Genomic DNA, 24,505 nt, shown 5'->3' with positions numbered 1-24,505 from the left:
CAGCATGTAAACTAAGGTTACTGTAAGCATACTGTCAAACTCAGGAAATAATGTTTAAGCCATGTGGGTAAAGTGAAGATTGCACCATATCTTTGCAAACCAAATGCACATCTGTTGCCAAGAGTTAAACTGGATGTTGTCTAGGTCAACAATGCAAAAACCGTATTATCAGCAGTCGATAAGAGGATGTGATTGGCTTCTCTCAACAAGTAGTGTTCAGCGGGAAAGCCACTAGAACAGTCAAGCCCCAAATTTAGACATTCAAAGTTGAAAGAAACTGAAGACCATTCTGTTCAGTCAGGCATTTCTTGAGTTTACTCTGATCAACAGGTCATCCAATTAAGACTTGCGTTAACCCCATGAGGGAAACAAACTCAGCTAAACCTGCTGGAAAAACTATTACAGCATGGTATACTTAAGTCTTTAGCAGTTTTTGGACTGCCAAGACGAACATAACTTGTAATGGATAACAGGATGTGGAACAAGAATCCTTGAGCGCTGTGAATGTTTCCAGTTTTCCTTTTTGCAGATCATCCATAGTCATCATTTTCTTATTGACCATTAGAGTTCTGATAAACATTTCTTTGGAACTTGGCCTTATTAAACATTGCCATACCCTTACTTGCCAAATTGCTGCTGCTGTTCACCGGGGAATTTGGGGGAGCCGCCACCGCAAATAGTCATCGGACTATATTCCCCAGCAACCTCCGCAGCACACACGACGCCACCGCGTTGAGAGGCGCCAGGAGGCACTCAAAAGGAACGCTGAGCCCCAATTCTTGGGACGCGCGCTGGCGGCGCTGGGAGAAGCCTGGGACAAGGGTGGGCCGTATTAGGCCGTCAGAGGCCGAAGGAGTCTGGGCTGGGCCACCCCCCTTGGCTCTCAGTAGAATAAGGTATAAGCGGTAAAACTAAATTATTTGCTGTAAACTGTCAAAACTACACTGTCGCAATGACATTTTATGGCTGATTGCTTCTTGCAGTTAAATTTGACTTTGACTCTATTGGAACCTGTTAAAAATTCTGTCGGGACCACAGATAACACGCTTTGACTGTAGCAGGTTATATGGCCCAATATTTAATATTGAGGTGAATACTTACTGAGCTCAACGGCCAAATAGCTAAATTGGGTCACCAAGCTGGTCATATCATTCTTGGAATTGGAATTTGTACTGGAGGGTGAAGTAATAGGCATTTTGTTATGTTGCAGCATTTTTGTTGATTAGGGCAATTACTGTTTGCTATTAACTGAAATAGGGGAACCACCTAATCATGAGCAAACGAAAGGGTGCTTTAGGCACACTTGATTTTATAATAAGAGCTGAATCAGTATTATGCCACGAAATTGAACTAGCACAAAGAAGGTTATCACTTGACCCCTCAAAACTTCCAACCTATAGTCAACCTGGTATACACCTGTCAACAAATACACCACACTTAGATGTGGATAGCTGTACCGTAATCCCCCAACACGTTTTGAATAACCCTACAATAGAACCCATGGGGTCTTTAAATGTAAATGAACCAGTGACCCCAGAGATATCAACAAGATTACGAGTGCAAAAAACAGCAGGAATGACTAAAGAAAAAAGTAAGAATTGCCAGAGGGGAAAAAGAATTGGTGGAAAGAAAGGGAAAGCCGGGGGAATGGGGAGATTGAATAATGGTGCTATCAATGTACCGGAATATGAGGAGGTCTTGTGTATAACAATTGAGGTGCAAACTGATGCCGATAACTTTCTTAGCCTAGGTAGAGAGAATGAAGCAGTACGAGCGGTAGAACAAATTGTGGCAGAAATTTTTAAAACAACCTTAGACTCTGTACAGACCCAAATAAATGAATGTATGGACAGCAAAATGAAGGTCATGGATAGCAAAATCGACCAGTTAAACTTTACCATAGCCCAATTAGGTATCATGATTGGGGATGGAAATAGATTAATTGAAGATGGGGCCAGACTACTAGCAGATTTTAGGATTATCCAAAATGAAAGCATGGCAACCAGTGATGATAAACATTCAGACACAATCTAGAATGGAGCTAGTAAATAAAACTGGGACGGGGGAAAGAGCAGAGGAACTAGGGGACAGTGAGTTACAGAGAAAGACTGTTACTCGACCCGATAACAGAACAAATCACTCCGAAAGAGATGGCTAGAGGGCAGCAGTATACAGCCCGAAGGGGACTGACTTGACTCCTAACCCTGATGTCCTGAAGCTACCTCCTGCCACATACCCCTATGTTCTGGTTCTAGCTGGTGTTCCAGCCCTGCGAAGGGATCAAAATGAATCCTGGTTCAATCTTAGGAATAAAGCAGTTGATTGGCTCTTTAAGTATAAAAAGTTCAACCCCAATAAAACAAATGAAATCCTGATGGTGGGTAGGGTGGGTGGGGGATTCTCCAAAAGATATACAAGGACATCGTATTGTTATAAATTTTAACCACCCTCACATAGTACGTAGCTTGTTGAGAGCACATGAGGAGATACTAACACAGAGTACTAATATCCATGCCCTACCATTAGGTGATTTTTATATACCTGCTGAAATAGGAAGAAATCATAATCATGGGAAATTTCTATTTCTTGAGACCTTCAACAGCTTCCAAGAGTTAACATCTCTGGAGGCGGTTGATTGACTGCAACCGTCCGAGGCTATAGCAAAAGATTTCCAGATGCTATCTGTAGAGAAGGAATTAGGGGGGGAAATAAGGTACCAACTAGTAATCATTGTGAAGAAATGGAAGTAGGGGAAGAGCGAGGTGTGAGCGAAATTACACCATTAATTCCAATAGTAAGTGGAATTTGCGAGAGTGTACTGGCTAGGGGAGTCACTGACACAAACCATATGTCAAGTGATGGGCCTATGAGAATCCCAAACCCCAATGATCAGGTAGAATTAAAAAAGATTTCATGGAACACAGCGGGTCTTGGAAGGAATGACCGTGACCCTGAGTGGAACGATTACATTGAAACAAGTGATATTTGTATGCTACAGGAGACCTGGGCATTGAAGATTCCACACAGGGTAGGGTATAAAACTTTTCATGTGGCCGCAGTCCCATCTGCAAGAGGAAGGCCTTCTGGTGGCCTAGTTATATAGGTAAAAGTGACTCTCGATATTAGAGTCACGCAATTATGTATTGACTCACTAGACACACTTGGAATAAAAATAGTAACTAAAGATAGAAGGGTGCTGCACCTATGTAATAATCTATAACAGACCTTCACCGGTTTCCAAGGAGTCTGTAATTATAGAACATTTGGATTCCATTCTAAAAACTTATTAGACACAAACATAAGCATAGTAATAGGTGGTGATCTTAATTGTAACTATGAACCTATTACAGGGCTTGGAAATATTTTAGCAGAGGAAGACAGTGCTAACAAGATCCCTACAATGTACAGTTCCAAGATAGTTCTGTGCACTGTGTTAGCACTCCAAATCATGAGACTAATGGTTGGGCATGGCCTGAGAGCATGCAATGGACATCTGACGTACCTAAGGCCCATCTTTTTATAGAAGTAAGTCCCAGAGCAAAATTGATTATATAATCTTATCATTTGATATTCGGCCGTAAGCAGTAGATCTAAATAGTATGCCAAGAGTAGAGAGTGGCCACCGTCCGCTTGAGTTTGTCTTTCACAGTAGATTGTTGCTTAGCTCAACCAAGAGTAACAGTGTAACTTATGTGAGCCCAGATGATATTATAGTTAGCAACAATCGTCGCTCAATTAAATGGATGTATATGCTGGAACATGGTGAAATGCTGGCAAGTGTTTATAATATAATATATTTGCAAATATTTTTTGCAGATATGCGACCACATTAGTGGAAAGTGAAATACTCTTAGATCTACATAAGGGGTTCTTCAAAGAACTTATCCCGCTGGTAACAAAAACGCAAAAAAAGACAGGCAGGGGGGCGTGGCCAAGATGGCGGCTTGAAAGGACGCGGATTGCGAGGCTCCCCGGCCCTGTGCCCCTAACGCACGATTTCCTGGCTGACACCCCCTTGTGTCCCTGCCCAAATTCGGCTCATGCCGACCTCGCTCCCTTGGGGGACCACTGGCCGAGTTTCTTGGGCCGACGACCGCTAGAACCCCGCTTCTCCCGTTGCTGCCAAGACCGGTGCGCCGGCGACGAAGGTTAGAGCCCTTCCGCCACACACCCACGCATCGGCGGCTGTGGACGCTGACCGAAGCTCCACACCTACGAGCGGCAGAACACAGAGAGGCGACTTGAGCGTCCAACAGCGGGGAGCCCGATCGGTTGGTGCTCCCGGCCGCCACCGGACAGCCTGTGCCCAGTCACCAGCCGACCGCCGACTCCAGGCCCCGGCGTGGGCCTCCAGGCGACCACCCGCGCCTTTTCTTGTCGGGCCTGCGGGGGCTTGAGCTGCGCAGAACACGGGCCGCCGGCCCCGCGCACCTCCACCAGTCCCCCCCCCCCCCCCTCATCGGCTGCCTCCGGAGAGGACGCTCCAGGTCCGGCGGCTGCGCCCTCTCGGTGCCTTGAGCTCTCCAGGCGGAGGCCCTCTACAAATTTAGGCCCCGGCGTGGGCCTACAGGGCGGTGGCGCAGAATCAACCCCGCCGCCCCCCTGGAGCCATACACCGGGCGGAACATCGGTCGCCCGCCCCCACGGATCTCCGGACCCCCCTCGCACCTCTGACCTCCGGCGGGGGGGACCCACCTGTGCTGCGGCCTACCCCCCCCGGCCTCTCCGAAGACTACGAGGACTCTAATCTCCCTCGCCCCGGCGCGGGCCTGCTGGGCGGCCGGAAGAGTCGCAGTCCATTGCGCCACACACGGCGGTCACCCTACGAGGCAGCACCAGCCTTCCGAACGATTTACGTCCCGGCGTGGGCCTACCGGGCGGTGGCACAGGACCAGACCCGCCGCCCCTACGACCCACCGGTGCCCACCTCACGCCTCAGACCTCCAGCGGAGGGGTCCCACCTGTGCTGGGGCCTACTTGCTCAGGCCCTTCCGATAGCTGCCAGGCGTGGGCCTGCTGGACGGCCGGAGGGCCCACCGTCCACCGCGCCACCTGCTGCGGTCATCACACGAGGCGGCATCGGCCCGCCGCCTGCGCCCTGCAGCCTCCCCGCCCCCTGGCCTGCCGGTGGAGAAGCACTCAGACGATGCGGGACACCACCCAGCTGCATCTTCCCATGTTGGCAACGACCTTCTGGACGGGAGGCTTAAGGTGAGCTGCGCCCTGCGACCTGGACTACCAACCTTTCCCCTCCTCCGGGCCCTGCATTTCCTGTGTGGTGGCCCACAGCTGCTGTGGACAAAAGCGCGGACTGGTTGGGCGGGGCCGTTAACTCCAGCTGCCAGCCGGCTACCTGCTGCCCACCATCCATCGGGACCCCCCGCGCAGTCCGTGGATCCCTCTGCGACATCCAGCTCACGAGACTCTCTTCTTGCTAATACCGGGGCTCAGTTCTCCTGCCTAGCGCCTAGACGCTCCCCCTGGGCCCGTATTGCTCTTCCTCCACCCACATATAACCCCGCTCGGCGTAGTACATTGCCCTAGCCCGGACAATCTTGTTACCCCTACCATCAATCTCTCACTGGCTACTACGCACTCTGAGCGCCGCCCTTGCGACTCCCCACGAAGGACTCTTCCTCCAGACGGCCGCCCCCGGACCAGCCTGCGGACCCCCCTGCTGAATCGCCGCACCTGACATTTCGCATTACCCAGAGCCGGCTCCGCATCACCCGCTGACCCTCACGGTTGGCCTCGCTTCTGTGGCTGGGCGATCACTCGGCGGCCCCGACGACGCCCGCTGGCCGAGCCCCTCACCCTGCTTGGGACATCATGACGCACTCTACTCGCAAAGGAGGCCGGAATGTTGTGGAACTCATGCATAAGGCAGCGGCGAAGGGAGATAAGACCCAACCACAGTCGTCCCCGAAGCCCCCCACGAGCCCTCAGACACCGGACGAGGACTCCGCTCCAATCACGAAGGCCTTCCTAGCCTCCCTTTTCAACACATTGCGAGAGGACTTCCAGACTTTGAAACAGGACATGGCCGGGGAACAGCGCGAACTCCGTCGTGACATTGATGGCCTGGGGGAGCGGGTTGCCTCTCTGGAGGACGCTGATCAATCCCGCAGCGGGGAGGTGGAGAGACTCCAGCAGGAAATCCTGCGACTTCAGGATCAACAGGTGGATTTACAGTCGCACTCTGAAGACTTGGAGAACCGCTCCAGGCGGAACAACATACGGGTCAGGGGTGTTCCGTTGAAGGCTGAAAAAGACAATGTGACCAGCTATCTCCAAGACCTATTCAGAGACATCCTGGGTGAGCCGAGAGACTTTGAAATCCGAATCGACAGGGCTCACAGGGTAGGCATAGCACGCAGAGCACCTGCGCCACCTCCGGACATTCTGGCGTTCCTCCCGGACTTCCCTCTGAAGGAACGCATCCTTAGAGAGGCCAGGAACGCACAGCCCATTAGGTTTCGAGATGACCCTGTAGCCCTCTTTCAAGACCTCTCTAACATCACCTTACAAAAGCGTAAATCCTTCCGACCTGTGACGAACTTCCTGCGAGATGCCGGGATACCCTACTCCTGGGGTCACCCGTTCCGCCTGATCTTCAAATGGAACGGCTCCCTTCATCAACTCAGATCGCTCCGTGACGCCTGTTCCCTCCTAGGGATAGACATGCCGGAAGGTTCCAACTCCAGAGACGCCTCTCCGTCCCGGTCACAGGAAGACCCGTCTCGCCCTACAAGAGACGGCTGGCAGACAGTTCGCAGGAGGAGAACGCCGAGACCCATCCCAAAACCGGACCCGATCACGGTCGCCCAGGAACGTGAAGCTGCAGTACAGGAAGTGGCGGATAACACAGCACCCGATCTGTAGAACTTTGACCTTGTCGGGGGTGCGCTTTCACTCGCACATAGCTTAACTGGGGGTTGGGCCGGGGAGCCGCCAATTGAGCTGCAGCCATGGTACCCCTTTCTTTGACTTTCTGCGGACCTGTGCCCTGCACGACTAGGCCCGAGACTTTTACCAGTTTTTGTTGGGGGGGTTGTTCCGGGAGGGGGGTTTGGGGGACAAGGGTTCAGAACTTGGAGGGGGTTGGGAGGGTCCACTCTGTTGGGGTTAGGGTGGCCGAGGGGGGGAGGGAGTTGTGGGAGGGGACCAGTACGCCATGGGGCCTTTACACACACCACGGGCTCCCTATGTTTTACGCCACTGCGCAGCGCCTTGCACTCATAATCCAGCTTGTTCCCTTGTGCCGTGCTGATGCCTGATACCATTAAAATCCTGTCTCTTAACGTCAAGGGCCTCAACAATCCGATAAAGCGTAGGGCTATCATCTCTTACTTGGAGAACTCTGAAGCCGACATCTGCTTGCTACAGGAAACCCACCTATTAGCTAAAGATTGGCACCGGCTGCGCTCCCGCGCCTTCCCGCAGCAATTCTTCTCCTCTCTCCCATCTAAGAAAGCCGGGGTGGCTATCCTTATATCGCGGCGCTTCAAGGGCAAGGTGGGGGCCAAAATAGGGGAAATCAAAGGACGCCTTCTAGCCCACACTTTCCTAATAGGCGACACTGCATACACAATAGGCTCCATCTACTCCCCCAACACAGGTCAAGAACCCTTCTTAATTTCCACGATCTCTGAAGCGCTTCAAGCTCCTCACACCCACATGCTACTCGGGGGGGACATCAACCTCGTCATGGATACCGACAGGGATAGATCGGGGCACCGCTATGGAGACACCGGGGCACTTTCGCAAAAAGGCGTTACTTGGCTGCATGATAGAGACATCTCGGACCTTTGGAGGCATACACACCCTCTCACAACGCAGTACAGATTTTACTCACACGTACACCACACCTACGCGCGCATAGACCACTTCCTGGGATCATCAGGCCTCATTCCTCACATCGCCACAGCGTCAATTGTCCCGGCAGCCCTCTCTGACCATACGGCATTGGAACTGTCACTCAACGTGCCCAGGTCGCCACGCACCCCGGGGTCGTGGAGGCTTAATGAAACCCTCCTACAGAAGCCGGCGGTAGCCCACCAGCTTCATAAATGCATATCAGATTATTTGGCCACCAACGATACCCCTGATGTATCGGTGTCGTCCTTGTGGGGAGCCTTGAAAGCTGTCGTCCGGGGGGAGCTGATAGCAATATCGGCCGCGGACGCTAAACTTCGCAAGGAGAAGAGAGATGACCTCTCCGACAAGGTCGCGGAGATGGAGAGAGCGCACAGCCGCCCCAAGAATTTGGCGCCAACTTAAGGCCGCCCGGGCTCAATTAGCCAGCCTCGACACCGACAGAGCGGAATTTGCCGCTCTCCGCCTCCGCCACACGTACTACGTGGGGGGCAACCGTACCGGCCGGCTTCTGGCCAGCGCCTTGAAAGCCAAACTCCAACGCTCCAAAATCACGATACTACTGGACGACGCCGGCGACGCTATTACGGAGGACGCACAGATTGCTTCAGCCTTTCGATCCTTCTACGCCTCTGTACAGCGCGGACAGGGCGTCACCGGCAGACATAGATACATATCTGCAATCTGCTGATATCACGCCGCTGTGCCCGGAAGCCCTAGATGCCCCTATCCGTGCCGACGAGATCCTCGCTGCTATTGCGCGCCTTCGTCCGCTTAAATCCCCGGGCCCTGACGGCTTCTCGGAGGGCTTTTATAAGTCCTTCGGCCAGGTCCTGGCGCCTATCCTCGCCAGGCTGTTTAACTCCTTTGAAGGCCCGAGTTCCATCCCGCCCGATATGCTGGCAGCTGATATCGTGGTCCTGCCTAAGCCGGGCAAACCCCCGACGCATTGCTCCGCGTTCCGCCCCATCTCCCTGCTCAATCTGGATCTGAAGCTGTTTACGGGGGTGCTTGCGGCTCGTTTAGGTCCATGCCTCCCGGGCATCCTCGAACCGGACCAATCGGGCTTTGTCCCGAATCGCCAGTGCAGCGACAACACAAAAAGGCTCCTGCATCTCGTGGACAAGGCTCACTTTCAGGTATCGGATTCTGCCCTACTAGCCATCGATGCAGAGAAGGCTTTCGACCGTGTCGACTGGACCTACCTGCGGGCTGTGCTACGACGCTACCGCCTGGGCGACCGGTTTCAGGCCTGGATCGCGAGCTGCTATCACCGTCCCTTGGCCCGTGTCCGGCTGGGTGGCCTCAAATCAGAACCCTTCGAGATACAGAGAGGTACCCGCCAAGGATGCCCTCTCTCGCCCCTATTATTCGCCCTGTACGTGGAACCCTTAGCGCAAAAAATACGGGACAACCCTCACATTACGGGGATGTCTTTCGGCAACGAACCCCACGTGGTGGGATTGTACGCGGACGACATAATCGCCGCGTTGGACCGTCCGTCCAGCTCCGTACCGGCGTTCCTGGTGGAGTTGGAGCAATTCGGTGCGGTGTCCGGTTTCAAAGTTAACCAGGGGAAATCCTTGATCCTGCCCCTGGGAAGCCATGCCCTTCCCAACAGCCCGTCGCCTACCTTCGGCTGCAAATTACGGTCCACTGCTCGGCTTCCGTACCTGGGGATCACCCTGACCTCTTCCACGATCTTGACGGTCAATCATAATTATTCTACCTTAACATCCCAGATCCGGGCCGACTTCGCGCGCTGGTCGAAGCAACCCCTCTCCTTACTTGGCAGGATCGCGGCGGTGAAGATGTCGGTCCTACCCAAGATATTATACATTTTTCAGACCCTCCCGGTATCCCCGCCTCCGGGAACGCTAGCTGACCTCCAACACGACATTCACCAATTTGTATGGGAGAAGAAACGCGCTAGACTACATAGACGTGTAGCGCACAGGACCGTGGACGAGGGCGGCCTTGGGATCCCGAATCTATTGCAATATTTCCAAGCCTCGCAAATTCGATACCTGGTGGAATGGTACCGACCCGAATCAGAGAAGAGATGGCTTTTTCAGGATAGGGCAATGGCTCAGACCTCTTTGTGGAAGGTACCGTTTCTTGCTCGCCAGCACAGACCGCGCTATCTCCTCCGCTCCCCTATCACTCGGACCACTATGGCAACCTGGGACATGGTGGCGGTCAAACGGGGCCTCACGACCTTCCCATCTCCACTTACCCCTCTCTTTGATAATCCCGCATTCCCACCTGGCACGGACGCTCGAGCTTTCCTGCAATGGCGTGATACACCTTGCCGATCGGCCGGCCACCTCTTCGATCTGGAGGGATTTCTCTCTCTCGCTGACATTTCGCAAGCCTACGGGGTGGATAAACCACACATGTTTCAATATTTCCAAATTCGCCACTGGCTCTTGCAACCAGAAGTTGCCCCCTTGGTCGGCCGGCAAATGACGCCGTTCGAACGCTGGCTTGTGTCCAAAGACTCAGATAAACATCTTGTCTCAGACCTTTATCGGATGCTCACCCCTGCTGCCGACCCTGCTAAAACTGCTGGCCAGCGACGATGGGAAACCGAACTCGGGAGAACTCTTTCCTCACTAGAATGGGACCACATACACTATAGAGCCGCCCACACCACCCGCAATACCAAAGCTAGGGAGTCGGCGATAAAACTGGCGATCTATTGGCACCTAACCCCAGCGAGACTCAACCAAGGTAACCCGACCCGAAGTGCGCTGTGTTGGAGGGGCTGTGGCAGCCGGGGCACGCTGACTCACCTCCTATGGGAATGTCCCGCCCTGCAGACATATTGGAAGGCCGTCTTGGACGACATTGATTCCACATTCGACACTGAAATCCCACGCTTCCCAGCTTACACAATCCTAGGGCTCCCTAATGCGCTTATGTTCCCCTTGAGATCAGCTCGCGGCAAACAGATGGGCATCGCTATGCAGGCGGCGTCCCAACACATCCTGTCGCTCTGGGGCTCCACCACCTCTCCCACCCACACAGGCTGGTTGCATAAGTTGTGGTTCACGTTAGGCATGGAACGGATTCAGGCTACGCTCACACACACGCCTGACTCATTCCGAACCACTTGGCAACCGCTCCTGACGTTACTCTCCAGGGAATTCCATGAAATCACTTGCCCAAAGTACCTTCGCATCCTACGCCTTACGGAGTGCATGGTGGACCACGAGCGACCGAAGGCACCCTGATACACTTGGACTGGCTATAACGCACACGATCACTACGGAAGTATGGCGTACTGGTAGGGGCGGGTGTTTGAATTGGGTGTTGGGGGGGGGGGGGGGGTTGTGTTTTTTAAGGCTGGCCTTTTTAATTGCTGCTCCAATTAGGGGCTCTTCTCGATTTCCGGGCAACGCCTCGCCATCTGGGCATGTTCACCCTGCTCACTTAATGCTTCTAAGAGAAGACGTGTTTGTCTGTCTCGCTTGCCTTTCTTGCCTGCTGATTGTCTATTGCCATGCCATGCCTGTTTCTCCTGTTTCAAAACTCAATAAACATACTTTGACACTAAAAAAAGACAGGCAGGGGTGGAAATCCTCAGCTGGTAGGGAAATCCTGGTATAATAAGGACTGTTGCATTGCCAAGGCTGAACTAGTCCATGCTATAAAAAACAATAATATGCCAACATCAAAGAAGCTAGATTAAAATACAGGAGAGTACAAGAAAAGGCCAAGGAATCATGGGAAGAAGAGATTTGGACCGACTTACTTACTGCTGCCAAGAACAATGATCAAATGTCATTTTGGAGACTTGTGGCCAAAGGAAATAGAAAAGAAAAAGGTTCTAGGGATGTTTATCTTGATGAGGTTACTTGGATCGAGCATTTTACTAAGTTGTATGGAGCACCTGAGTATGATATGACTCTTTCAAATGATTAGTTATTCTTGAGTCCAAGTGAAGGTAAATTAGACTTTGACCTACAGGAAACAATACTGGCAAGTAATCTAGTTAAAAATGGGAAAGCCCCTGGACTAGATAATATTACGGGAGACATATACACGAAATCAGTGTCTGGGGTCCCTATATTAAATGTTTGTGTAATGTTGTAGCTGCAGGTGCAAATCTTCCGGAGACATGGAGGGGGGGTGGAAATCATTACAATTTTAAAGAAGGGTGATAGGAGTGATCCTGAAAACTATCGCCCTATTAGTTTAATCAATATTTTACAAAAGATTTATGCAAGGCATGTTTTAAATCGTATAAACAAATGGATTGAGGAAAAAGCAGTTCTTACAAAGTTTCAGGCAGGGTTTAGAGCCAAAATAAGTACTATATTTCAGGTTTTAAGGTTCTGCTGCTTGTGTTGTAAGTATGTAAATATAAGAAAGGGTCATTTACATGTAGCCTTTGTAGACCTTAGGGCTGCGTTTGATCTTATCCCCCGAAATTTGCTGTGGAAGACACTCAGCTGCCTAGGGCTACCAGCCAACCTTTTAGAACAGATTATGAGGTTGCACAAAAATAATTATGCTATTGTCAGGTGGGGCCCGGGTGGCGAACTAACAAGGCAAATCCCCATAAAGAGGGGAGTTTGCAAAGGCTGCGTGTTGGTGCCTACACTATTTTCTTTATTCGTCAACGATATCCCACTCTTTTTGGAGGGCTGCAAAAATGACGCACCAAAACTGAGGGGAGAAAAAATACCAGCCCTCCTTTTCGCTGACGACACCATACTTATATCGCAAACACCTAAGGGACTGCAATGTCTACTAAATACATTCCAAACATATTGTAGCGAAAAATGCCTCAAGATCAATACAAATAAGACGAAGTATATGGCTATAAACCCTCATAAAACCTTCAGGGAAAAAGTGGTTTTAAACGGACAAAAATTGGAACAGGTTAAGAATTTTAGCTACTTGGGCGTTTCCCTGGATTCCAAATTATCTTGGAATACCCAAATAGAAAAAAGTAAAATGATACGAACGCAAAATATATTACCGATTATGAAAAGGCATGGAAATAGTCTTAGCAAAGCAGTTTCGCCAGCACTAGAGGTATTTAAGTTCAAAGCCCAATCAGCAGCACTATATGGAGCTGAATTATGGGGACCCTCGTGCAAAAAGGTCTTTGAGGTTGATGAAAACAAATTTTAGAGAGCATTGCTAAGACTACCCTTGCGCACGCCACTAATACCAATTATTCTTGATCTGAATATGAAACGTACCGATCACTATGCGATCTTGAGACCATTGATGCTTTGGGTTAGACTTTGGTCGACACGCGAGTTGTCAGATTATAAGGATGGATTAAAAGAAATAATGGAATTGGACAACAACTATAGTATCTTATGGCTCAACCATGTTTGTAATTGGTTAAAAAAGATCAGTCTGTCACACTTTTGGGCTGATCCATCAACATTAACCCAAAACTCAAAAAAGATGTTAAAGCTATCATTCTGGCCATACATGGAACAAAGTAGGTCAAGTGAAAGAGCGTATGGATCTTTGACAAGCAAGTTCCTCATGTTCAAAGATAGTGCTTGCTTTGAATGCTTTTTAGATGAAGTATATCCACCACTTGCTAAAACACTATATATGAAGTATAGATATGGAGTTGACGACAGACACAAGTGCAGCAAGGTGGTCAAATGATAGTAATGATCTACGCACTTTATGCTCAGGCAAAGTTAAAGAAAATGATTTGCATATTTTGTTCCGCTTATGTAGTCCCTAGAAAAAGATGGATCAGACCACTTTGAGAAGCAGAAAGGATCTTAAAGACTGATACTAGTCAGGTTATTATCTTTGGTATTAGTAGGTTTTTGTTAGCTATACATTTTATAAGAGCCAAAGTAGGTCTGAAACTGTACTGATCCGTTGTTTGAGATGTAAGAGCCGCACTATGAAATGATACTGTTAATTGTGTTATTAATGAATATAAAATGTGTATATATATATAAATATTTAAATATTTAATCAATCTTATTGCCGGATCATTTAGAAGAAATGATGGACTTAATTCCGAATGTCATATGTTTATACTTTTTATAAATGCCTTTTTAATTATTTATACAGGTTTTTAATGTAATGATAAACGCCCCATAACTGTTTCCTTGTAATAGCCACTGAACTGCACCTTACCTCACTCGGTACCCTGTAACCGTCAATCAATCAATGTTTATGTATTATAATATGTTTTTATGTATCTTTTATGGTACTAATGTATCGAAATAAAGAATATGAATGAATATTGACCATTAGATTTTTTTCTTTTTGAGGAACTCTGAAAAGGCTTACAAGAGACATCTGATGCTTAAAACATTTGTTGGGAACAATTACAAGAAGATTTTTTATTACCAAATACATTGTAATTCATCGTGTCCAGCAGACTAGACACTACAGGTTTTATGTTTTTTCAGGAGAGCATAACAAGAGTGAAAGCCATTATTTTTAAAGCAAAAGATCAGATTTTAGCTCGGAGGAACACTCACATATCTTCTATTAAAAAGTCCATGTTATCTACTTATCCGTTACAGGAAACAGCCCTTCAACTAGATGTGCAAAGCGCACTAAAAGTGAAACATTTTATTCATTCTAGCAAGCAAGAAGTAAGAATAGACATACACAAGTTCATAATAAAACATCGACCACTTTCATATCTGAAAAGACTTGCCAAGGCTGAAATAGGGAGAACAAATGTTTAAATTACAAACGAAAAGATTAAAACATTTTTTTTAAAGAATTGTGTTTACAAAAATAAGGATTAACAAAGAATTAAGTACATATAGTTCAACAAAAAATTTGGAGAAAGTAAAATACACTGACATTTTTTTAAAGTACTGTCACTGAAAGAAACACTTACCTTGGCAAAAAACTTTATTAAAATCAAATCCCTGATTAGCCAGAAAGTCAATACTTGAACTCTGCAACAGACAAAATGCATACATGTTAGTTTTTTTTTTTTTAAACCAAATGGAATAACGGCAGAAAGAATTCACACAGCATACTTCCAAATAGATTGACCAAATATGTTGTTTTTTTAATTTTACAAGGTGCAATGTGTGTCCACATGTGACTCCCTGATGCCTACTCAAGGGAATGGCTGAAATTACATTACACATTTAATGACCAGAACGGAATATAGGGGTGCTTTCAAGGACCGTATTAAGCTGCCAGGAAGTATATTAAATTACCAAATGGCCAGCATCAAGAACACCTGGCGTCAAGATAGTATTTTAATTAATATTTTGTAAGCCAAACTTTGGCAAATACAGGATGATCACAGGGTAGCCCAGGACTGACACCATCTACACCATTAGGAAAGGATGATCGTATAAGCGACTGCTTGGAGGGTCAAATGCACACCTAACTTTTCTGGATGCCGGTCAGTGAAACAATCAAATAGCCACTGATGCATTATACCACAGTCTGATGTGAAGCAGATTTCTAGGTGCTGCATTTTGTAAATGTTGCAATCACCAGGTACGTTCTGACTGCATAACCTTCCCTACCAGGGCTAAGTTGGCCTAAACCCCACAGGGCTATTACCAGAAATATAACAGCCATAGCCTGTGTGCCACCTGTTAAAGCTATTATCTGTTCCAGTGCTATCAGGCAATACCTGCTTGAAGAAGTCTATTTATAAGGGGGGTGGCCAATGATTTAAGACCAATGGCAAACAAACTGGGATCAATTTCTGTTCTTAGTCTAGAATTCAGGGAAACAAACCTGTGCTTCTTAGTGTTGAGTGGGGTGTGAGGGGAAGACAAACCAGAGAGGCCCGATGGGGACATACACCCCCCATAACACCCAAATTACGTACCTGCACCAGGGAAGAAAACCCGATTGCAGCACTGCGTGAAACAGGCTCGCAAGGTACCTCCTCCCCCCTGTCCTCTCATCGTACAGCGGTACGTGCAACCGGAAGAGGGCGGGGATGACCCCGGAAGAAGAAACCCCCAGGAGGTGAAAAGGGGCAGAGCCGCGACCAGCGGGCGAGATACAGCCGGAAACGAGAAGGAAGCAGAAGGAGACGGAGGAAAAGAAGAAGACGCCAGAAGACGACCGAAACCGAAGAAGTAGACTCGGGAGACCAGGACGAGAGCGAGACATGGTACGAAGAGTGGTGGTCTCCGCAGGAGGTGGCTGAGGAGCGGCCGCAACTCAGGAGAGTTGCGGCAGAGCCGGTGAGTCTCTAAAACCAGGGGGAAAGAAGGGACTGGGGCGGCGGGAGGTTAGGAGGCGTACAGGTGGGTGGCGGGAGGTTAGGAGGTGTACAGGAGGGTGGCGGGAGGTTAGGAGTTGTACAGGAGGGTGGCGGGAGGTTAGGAGGTGTACAGGAGTGTGGCGGGAGGTTCAAAGGAGTATCGGAGGGGAGCGGGAGGCAGTTGCTTTAAGAACGAGGAAATCGTGAAGAAGACGGGCGAGGAAGCCTGATTAATTTTGTTAGTAGTCGACCCCGTTTCCTTGCATTATTCCCTCACCTTTGTCTGTTCCCGTGCACAACCCGCATGACAGTGGGCCTCCTTTTTTTTTTTCAAAGTATTATCCTACCTCCCTCACTCTTGTGTTCTACCCAGTAGTAGTTGCACCAGCCGGGTGGGGTGACGGAGACCTTAGTGTCTACAAAAGCCTATAAATAAACCCTACAAACACTGACGGCTCCCTCTTTTCTCTCCTCTTCTGAGCCTCCTGGGAAGGACCAACCACTGGAGCGGCAAACCTTGACGAAGAGAAGATTTCCCAAGACCCAAGAAGAACTGTGATTGTGCATGTAAAATTGAGAAGGACACTATCGCTGCCAACATTTGTTAATTTTTGAATAAAGACCGCCCTACTGGCCCACTATTTACAGCCTCCACGTCGGTTTATCTGGCCTGCCCTCCCACAAGTGGTGTCAGAAGTGGGATCAGCCGGAGACATGGAGGCCGCACTAACCAGAATGATTCAGAAAAGGGGGTGGTGATGAACAGAGTGTCTGAATTAAGCAGACCACTCTTACCCAGTCCAAAGATCAGGGCTTGATCCATCACCGTTATTTAGCTCACTGCCCCATCCCAGCTCAGAACCTGGCTATATGCAAATTAGTCTGTCCCTGGCCCAGTGCATCATGGGAACAGGGCAGACCAAACTACCAAGCCAATTCTTCACCAGAAAGGAGACAAGCTTCCGGGGACCGGTTTCTGCCATTTCAGGCGTCGTCGGCCCGGCTTGCTTGAATCCTGATGGAGCAGTGAGCAAGGGACTCACATCTGAGTATACCCTTCCACGCTTATGGGGGACAAAATGATTCAGAAAAGGGGGTGGTGATGAACAGAGTGTCTGCCGGGCCGACGACGCCTGAAATGGCAGAAACCGGTCCCCGGAAGCTTGTTTCCTTCCCAGTATAAGAATTGGCTTGGTAGTTTGGTTTGCCCTGTTCCCATCATGCACTGGGACAGGAACAGACTAATTTGCATATAGCCAAGTTCTGAGCTGGGATGGGGCAGTGAGCTAAAAAACGGTGATGGATCAAGCCCTGATCTTTGGACTGGGTAAGAGTGGTCTGCTTAATTCAGGCACTCTGTTCATCACCACCCCCTTTTCTGAAGCACTAACCAGAATGGCAGAAAACCAGGCTAGTCTAGGACAGGCCATGGAGAAATTCCTAGCGGTTGTGGAAGAGGACCGGGGAAAACTACAAAGGACAGTCTCACGACGCTGCCATGGGGAAACTCGTAGATGCCATGGGACAACAAAGAGGACCCAGCACCCTACCTTCCGTGATCTTGCAGAAATACGTGGAGGGGGAAGACCCGGAATATTTTTTCAATAACTTTGAACGAATGGCTCAAGCTGCGGCCTGGCCGGTAGAAAAATGGGGCCAGTACTTGGGACCTTTACTATCTGGGGATTTACATGCCTCATGCCAAGCTGCCAATATTCTGGGTACCACCCCTTACGACGAGATAAAACATTGCATCTTCGAACGGCTAGGGATTGACGATGATACTTATAGAATGAAGTTACGCCAAATTAAAGAAGGCCCCCAGGAGACCCCTAGAGCGTTATACTTCCGCATAAAAGATATGGCCGACCGATGGTTAAAACCCACCACTGCCACTAAGGAAAAAATGATGGCCAAGGTCAATTTGGAACAGTACCTGTCCTCTCTTCACCCCCCCCCCCGATACAAAAGTGGGTGAGACAACATGCCCATCTCACACTGGAAACAGCGGTGGAAATCACTAGTGCAAATAATAAAGCTCAAGAAGTACAAAGGGGGCCTGAAGATGGCAACTGGAGGATGAACCCGAGTGGGGGGCACCGCCAGACTCGAGCGCCTGTCCGGAAACCTGAACCCCTGACCCTCATCCCTGGAACCCCGGTGTTTAGACCCCCAATAGTTCGACCCCCGGGACCAACCGTGATGAGGACACCTACCCCCAGTCAACAATGTTACAGTTGTGGGGGTATGGGACATATTGCACGCTTCTGTCCCCAGAAGGAGGAGCCAATGGAGATTGGTCTTGCCAAGAACTATTGTGGTCTTACCCAGTCTTCACAGCCACACTCTTATCATTGTGATGTAACGGTAAATGGACAACCCTTGACTGCCCTGGCCGACACTGGTTGTCGACAAAACGGGATGAAACCTCAGGATTTGGAAGACAACAACGGGCCCGTAGACAGTGTTGTGAACATTCAATGTGTCCATGGAGACACCAAAACATATCCAACTACCCAGGTTCACATACAGCATGCCACGGATCCAGGGTCTGATTTAAAAGTGGGACTCATTCCGCGTTTACCTGAACAAGTTATATTGGGGAACTATTACTCATCTACCACAGCTACTCTGAGAAACAAAACCTAAGGAAGAGGAATGGTGGGGTAATGCTCCCTTTGCCCATGACGAAGAACCTGAATGGCCGCCCTCTAAACCTAGGAAACCCAAAATCAAAGACGAAGAGAGAAGAGCCAAATCTCCAGAGAATACCCTGCCGTCCCAGTGGAAAATCCTTGGGAAAGCAATAGACATTTTCAGACTGCCCAAAGAGAAGACCCGCTTCTGCAAGAGGCTTGAAATCAAGCCCTAACCCAGGAAGATCCACTGCACGTATGTCCTTATTTCTTTGAGAAAAATGGACTGTTGTACAGGAAGGCAGGCATAACCCACTAAACCACCCCAGTTGTTAGTCCCTACCCCTTTTCAGGAAAAAGTACTCTATCTGCACACAGTCATTTGTTGGGAGGGCATTTCGGAGACGAAAAAACTGAACAGCTAATAACCAAGCAGTTTTATTGGCCAGGTATTTACCATAGAGTGAGGACTTGCTGTCGTGAATGCCCAGTATGTCAAAAAAAATGTAGATACAGACCGCCTAGAGTCCCTCTCCATCCACTCCCCATCATTGAGGAACCCTTTTGTAGAATCGGGATGGACATCATAGGCCCCCTTTTGCCTTCTTGAAGCGGGTGCCGCTATGTATTGGTCCTCGTAGATTACGCGACCCGTTATCCTGAGGCCATAGCTCTACGCCATCCCGATGCCGCCAGTATAGCTAAGGCTATGATAGCCATTTTTTCCCGAAAGAGATCCTGGGTCAAGGGAACCCATTAGTTTCAAAACTGATGAAACAAGTGTGCTCTTAGTTGGGTATTAAGCAAATACGAACTGCAGTGTATCACCCCCAGACTGACGGTCTTGTTGAGCGCTATAATGCTACTCTAAAGACCACGTTAAAAAAACTCTTGGCTCTAGAGTCCAAAAGGTGGGAGGATATGTTACCCCTCGCATTGTATGCCAAACGCAGCCAAACGCAGAAAAGTACGGGGTTTTCCCAGTTTGAATTACTGTATGGTCATCAGCCTCGCTCCTTATTAGACAGGTTACGGGAAACCTGGGAAACAGAACCCCACATTACTACTCCCCTGATAGAGTATGTCAGTAATTTAAAAACTCATCTCGGCCAGATAAGAACCATAGTGAGGAACAACCTGGAAAAAGCACAGGAATCCCAAAAGAGACAATATGACAAAAACACAAAAGAAAGGTCCTTTTCGGTAGGAGATTCCGTATCATTGATGAGGACGTTGTCAGACCATCAGCTGTTAGGACAGTGGCAAGGTCCATATACTGTATTAGAGAGGGTGACGCCTGTCACTTACAGGTTGGAACTGGACAAAGATAGAGGTACCAACCAAGTCTATCATATTAACCTTTTTAAAAAAATGGGAGGGGCCCCTTCCAGCCTTGATGGGACATGCGGAGAGAGACCATCCCTCATTTCTTCAATGTTTAGACCCTGACTTACCTTCCCACTTAAAAAAACCATCTGGTGGATGATCTATTGCCTGTAAAAAACGTGTTTTCCTTGACACCAGGAAAGACTACGTTAGTAGAACACGCTATTAAGACCATTCCAGGGAAAAGAGTACAACTCCATCCCTATCGTATACCCGAGGCTCGTCGACAAACCATCCGAGAGTAAGTTCAACAAATGTTGAAGATGGAGATTATAGAACCTTCAGTAAGTGAATGGAATTCACCCATTGTCCTCGTGCCAAAGCCAGATGGCTCGGTACGACTATCGATTTTAGAGAGGTTAATATTAATAAAGTATCGAAATTTGACACCAATCCACTACCACGACTGGACGAGATGATAGAACATATCGGGAAGGCCAAATATATCAGTACTCTTGATTTATGTAAGGGGTATTGGCAGATTCCCCTAAGGGTACAGGACCGAGAGAAAACCGCATTCTCCACTCCAGATGGGTTGTTCCAATTTGTCATGCTTCCTTTCGGACTACATGGGGCTCCGGCTACTTTTCAGAGGGCCATGAACCTTATACTACGTCCCCACGAAAAGTACGCAGGAGCCTATATAGACGACATCGTCATTTATAGCGACTCTTGGGAGTAACATCTGATTCACCTATATAAAGTGATACAGGCTTTGGGTAATCAGGGTTTCAAAATTAATCCCGCCAAAAGTCACCTGGCTGCCCAAAATGTAAAGTACTTGGGTTATATATTAGGAGAGGGAATGATACGACCACAAAGCTCCAAACTCTCTGCCATAGCTCAAGTACCCTTTCCCCGTACTGCAAAAGCCCTCCGAGCCTTCCTCGGGCTACTCTTATACTATAGGAGGTTTATACCCAGATTCCCACAACTTGCAGCACCACTCACAGATCTCCTACAAAAAAATGTAAAAACCGAAGCCCGATTAAAAGAACCTAGCCCTAATCTCATTCATTCATTCGAGACACTGAAAAAGACCCTGAATTCTGATACAGTATTAGCCAGCCCAGACTATGCCCAGCCCTTTATCCTTCAGACGGATGCCTCTGACCAAGGACTAGGGGCGGTACTGTACCAGAAAACTCAACAAGGAGAGGAAAGACCAATACTATATACAAGTCGGAAACTATTTCCCAGAGAGCGTAACTATGCAGTAATAGAAAAGGAAGCTCTTGCCATAAAATGGGCCATTGACACTTTAAAATACTATCTGGAGGGGCGAGAATTCACGCTCTACACCGACCACGCCCGTTAGAATGGCTCGCACGCAATAAAGGAAACGAAATGGTATTACGTTGGTTCTTGTCATTACAACCTTATAGATTTCACACAAAACATCGGAAGGGAGCAGAACATGCAAACGCAGACTTTTTTTCTAGATATCCCTGTGACATCTCCCCTACTAGAAGTACAGCATGGGTGAGGGGATGTGAAAGGAAGACGAACCCGACAGGCCCGATGGGGACATATACCCCCCCTCAACACCCAAATTGAGTACCTGCACCAGGGAAGAAAACCCGATTGCAGTACCGGGTGAAACAGGCTCGCAATGTAACTCCTCCCACCTGTCCTCTCCCCGTACAGCGGTATGTGCAACTGGAAGAGGGCGGGGATAACCCCGGAAGAAGAAACCCACAGGAGGTGAAAAGGGGCAGAGCCGCGACAAGCGGGTGCGATACAGCCGGAAACGAGAAGGAAGCAGAAGGAGACGGAGGAAAAGAAGAAGACGCCAGAAGACAAACCGAAGAAGTAGACTCGGGAGACCAGGACAAGAGCGAGACATGGTACGAGGAGTGGTGGTCTCCGCAGGAGGTGGCTGAGAAGCGGCCGCAACTCAGGAGAGTCGCGGCAGAGCCGGTGAGTCTCTAAAACAAGGGGGAAAGAAGGGACTGGGGCAGCGGGAGGTTTGTACAGGAGGGTGGCGGGAGGTTAGGAGGTGTACAAGAGGGTGGCGGGAGGTTCAAAGGAGTATCGGAGGAGAGCGGGAGGCGGTTGCTTTAAGAACAAGGAAATCGCGAAGAAGACGGGCGAGGAAGCCTGATTAATTTTGTTAGTAGTCGACCCCATATCCTTGCATTATTCCCTCACCTTTGTCTGTTCCCGTGCACAACCCGCATGACAGTGGACCTCCTTTAAAAAAAAAAAAATTCCAAAGTATCATCCTACCTCCCTCACTCTTGTGTTCTACCCATATAGTAGTTGCACCAGCCGGGTGTGGTGACGGAGACCTTAGTGTCTACAAAACCCTATAAATAAACCCTACAAACACGGACGGCTCCCTCTTTTCTCTCCTCTTCTGAGCCTCCTGGGAAGGACCAACCACTGGAGCGGCAAACCTTGACGAAGAGAAGATTTCCCAAGACCCAAGAAGAACTGTGATTGTGCATGTTAAATTGAGAAGGACACTATCTCTGCCAACATTTGTTTATTTTTTAATAAAGACCGCCCTACTGGCCCACTATTTGCAGCCTCCACGTCTGTTTATACGGCCTGCCCTCCCACATGGGGCCTGGTCTGGATTGTAAAGATTCTCAAAGAAAGACTCCTTACTCAACTGCAGCACACCTCACTAGCAGCTGAGTCAGATACAGTAAATCTGAAATTGGTCAATAGTTTGATTAATCAGACAAGTCTGTCCCAGGTGACTTCAAGAGGCAAGGACTACGGTCATTGTTAATGGACAAGAGGACCCAATTTTAAAATGTGCTTATACCTTTGTTTAGGGTATATGCTATTTAAGGGTGAGGATGGTCTACCACAGATCTCATCCGTGACAGAGCAGTTAGATTACGCCTCAATACCATTTTTATGTTGGGAGGAATCATAGCATATTCTTCAATAATTATTCAAATGTTCTGTATGTGAGAAATTAGCATGCATAAATCTTAATCTACAATTGACAACTCTAGGCTAAACCAGGTAGCAATCTTAACCCTGCTCACTGACATATATACAACATTTCAAAGCCACTACCAAATCCACCAAAAAGTTGATGAAGTGGATCCTTCAATAGCCTAAAAGATCCTGCTTTCTAGTCTTACGGTCTATTTTTCTGTGACAATGATGGTCTCATTGTTGACTGACTAAAGCTTACCAAAATTATACAGGTTAGGTTTATAGAACTTGTACATCAGTGGCGTAAATCAATTGAGATGAGGTTAAAGTATTAAAGTACCTCAATTGCTAATTCTATCATTAAAATCTACATCCTATGGGAACACTAATACTGAAATTATTGCAGGTGTTATTCTTTCTCCGTCCAGCCTATGTGGTATTAGGAAGAGCCATATAATTGAATGTGTAAATGTGAAAAAAATAACTCATTAACTTTCCGGTTCTACACACCTGACAAACAAACTTTACATCAGGGGAACTTCTGTTGAAAGGCTTCGGAAATATATAAAAATTAAATGACTTCATTATATATCTGTGAAGAAAGTGTTGCAAAAAGTTAATTAGTATAAACGCACCTCTCAAAGAAGAACATTTGCACATTGTAGCAAACAGGACCAGTTGAAAACCCCTCAAAAGAAAATGCAGACCTGCATTAGCAATTACATCTAAAATACCTTCAGTACCATCAAGCTCAGATCATCAACAGAAATTGGATTTAATTTTGAAAAATGTACTACCTGGTTTTCTTTTCACTGTAATCTTTGGCATGCATACCATGTTTCCCAGCTTTTTTTGGGGGGATAGACAATATATTATGTATAATCTCTTCGAATTCGAGCCACAAGTAAAGTAAAGATTTCATAACTAAAAATCTTAACATTACATAGCTCAGTTTGTTCTGTGCTCATTAAGTGTTAAATGCAATCTGGGGGCGTGGCTTCGCAAGCCACGATGGCGGCCGTGTGTTGTTGAGGCTCCGCAATCAGGCTGACACTATATCGAGCCCCGAGGATCGCCGTGGGCCTCTCCGCACAAAATTGGTGACCGGAGCATCCCTGTTCCCCGGAGCGCCGACCATAGAGGTTCTTCTGGCGCTGGAAGGGGCGCATCTCCTCCTTGTTTGCTCCCGCCGGAGGCATTCGCCGAGACCCAAGATGGCAGCCACGGTCCGGTGACACTGCTCTCCCCGAGACCCCCTCAACGCCTCAGTGGAGTGACCGCCGGTAGACTTCCCGGCTCAGACAACGAGACCAGCGGGCTGTCTGCGGAGCCGACTGACGTCGCTGCACCCATCACAGGAGGTAGGCCCGGAACGAAGACTACCGAGGGGACTGAGGCACCCTCCACGGCCGCCCGACGCATGTTCCCCGGTGGTGCCTGACTCCAACATGGCGCCCATACTCGTCGGAGCGGGACGACGTCCAAAGGGCTCCCAGCAGCACCTCTAGAAGCC

The 24,505-nt window shown here is 48.6% G+C and overlaps 1 protein-coding gene across 2 annotated transcripts in view; it reads right to left on the bottom strand.

The window, feature by feature from the left end:
• Window positions 1-24,505, bottom strand: part of PARN (poly(A)-specific ribonuclease) — a 637,089-nt gene that overhangs the window by 545,332 nt on the left and 67,252 nt on the right. For both annotated transcript variants that reach the window (XM_078663093.1, XM_078663092.1), the window contains exons 5-6: window positions 23,503-23,584; window positions 14,729-14,789 (exon numbers count right to left, since the gene is read on the bottom strand). In XM_078663093.1, the coding sequence (XP_078519219.1) occupies window positions 14,729-14,789; window positions 23,503-23,584 (143 nt within the window). The remainder of the gene's footprint in view (window positions 1-14,728; window positions 14,790-23,502; window positions 23,585-24,505) is intronic.

This window comes from Lissotriton helveticus, chromosome 10 (assembly GCF_964261635.1).
Source record: "Lissotriton helveticus chromosome 10, aLisHel1.1, whole genome shotgun sequence".
In the NCBI taxonomy this organism is placed as follows: Eukaryota; Metazoa; Chordata; class Amphibia; order Caudata; family Salamandridae; genus Lissotriton; species Lissotriton helveticus.
This window is presented reverse-complemented; position numbering and strand designations above follow the sequence as displayed.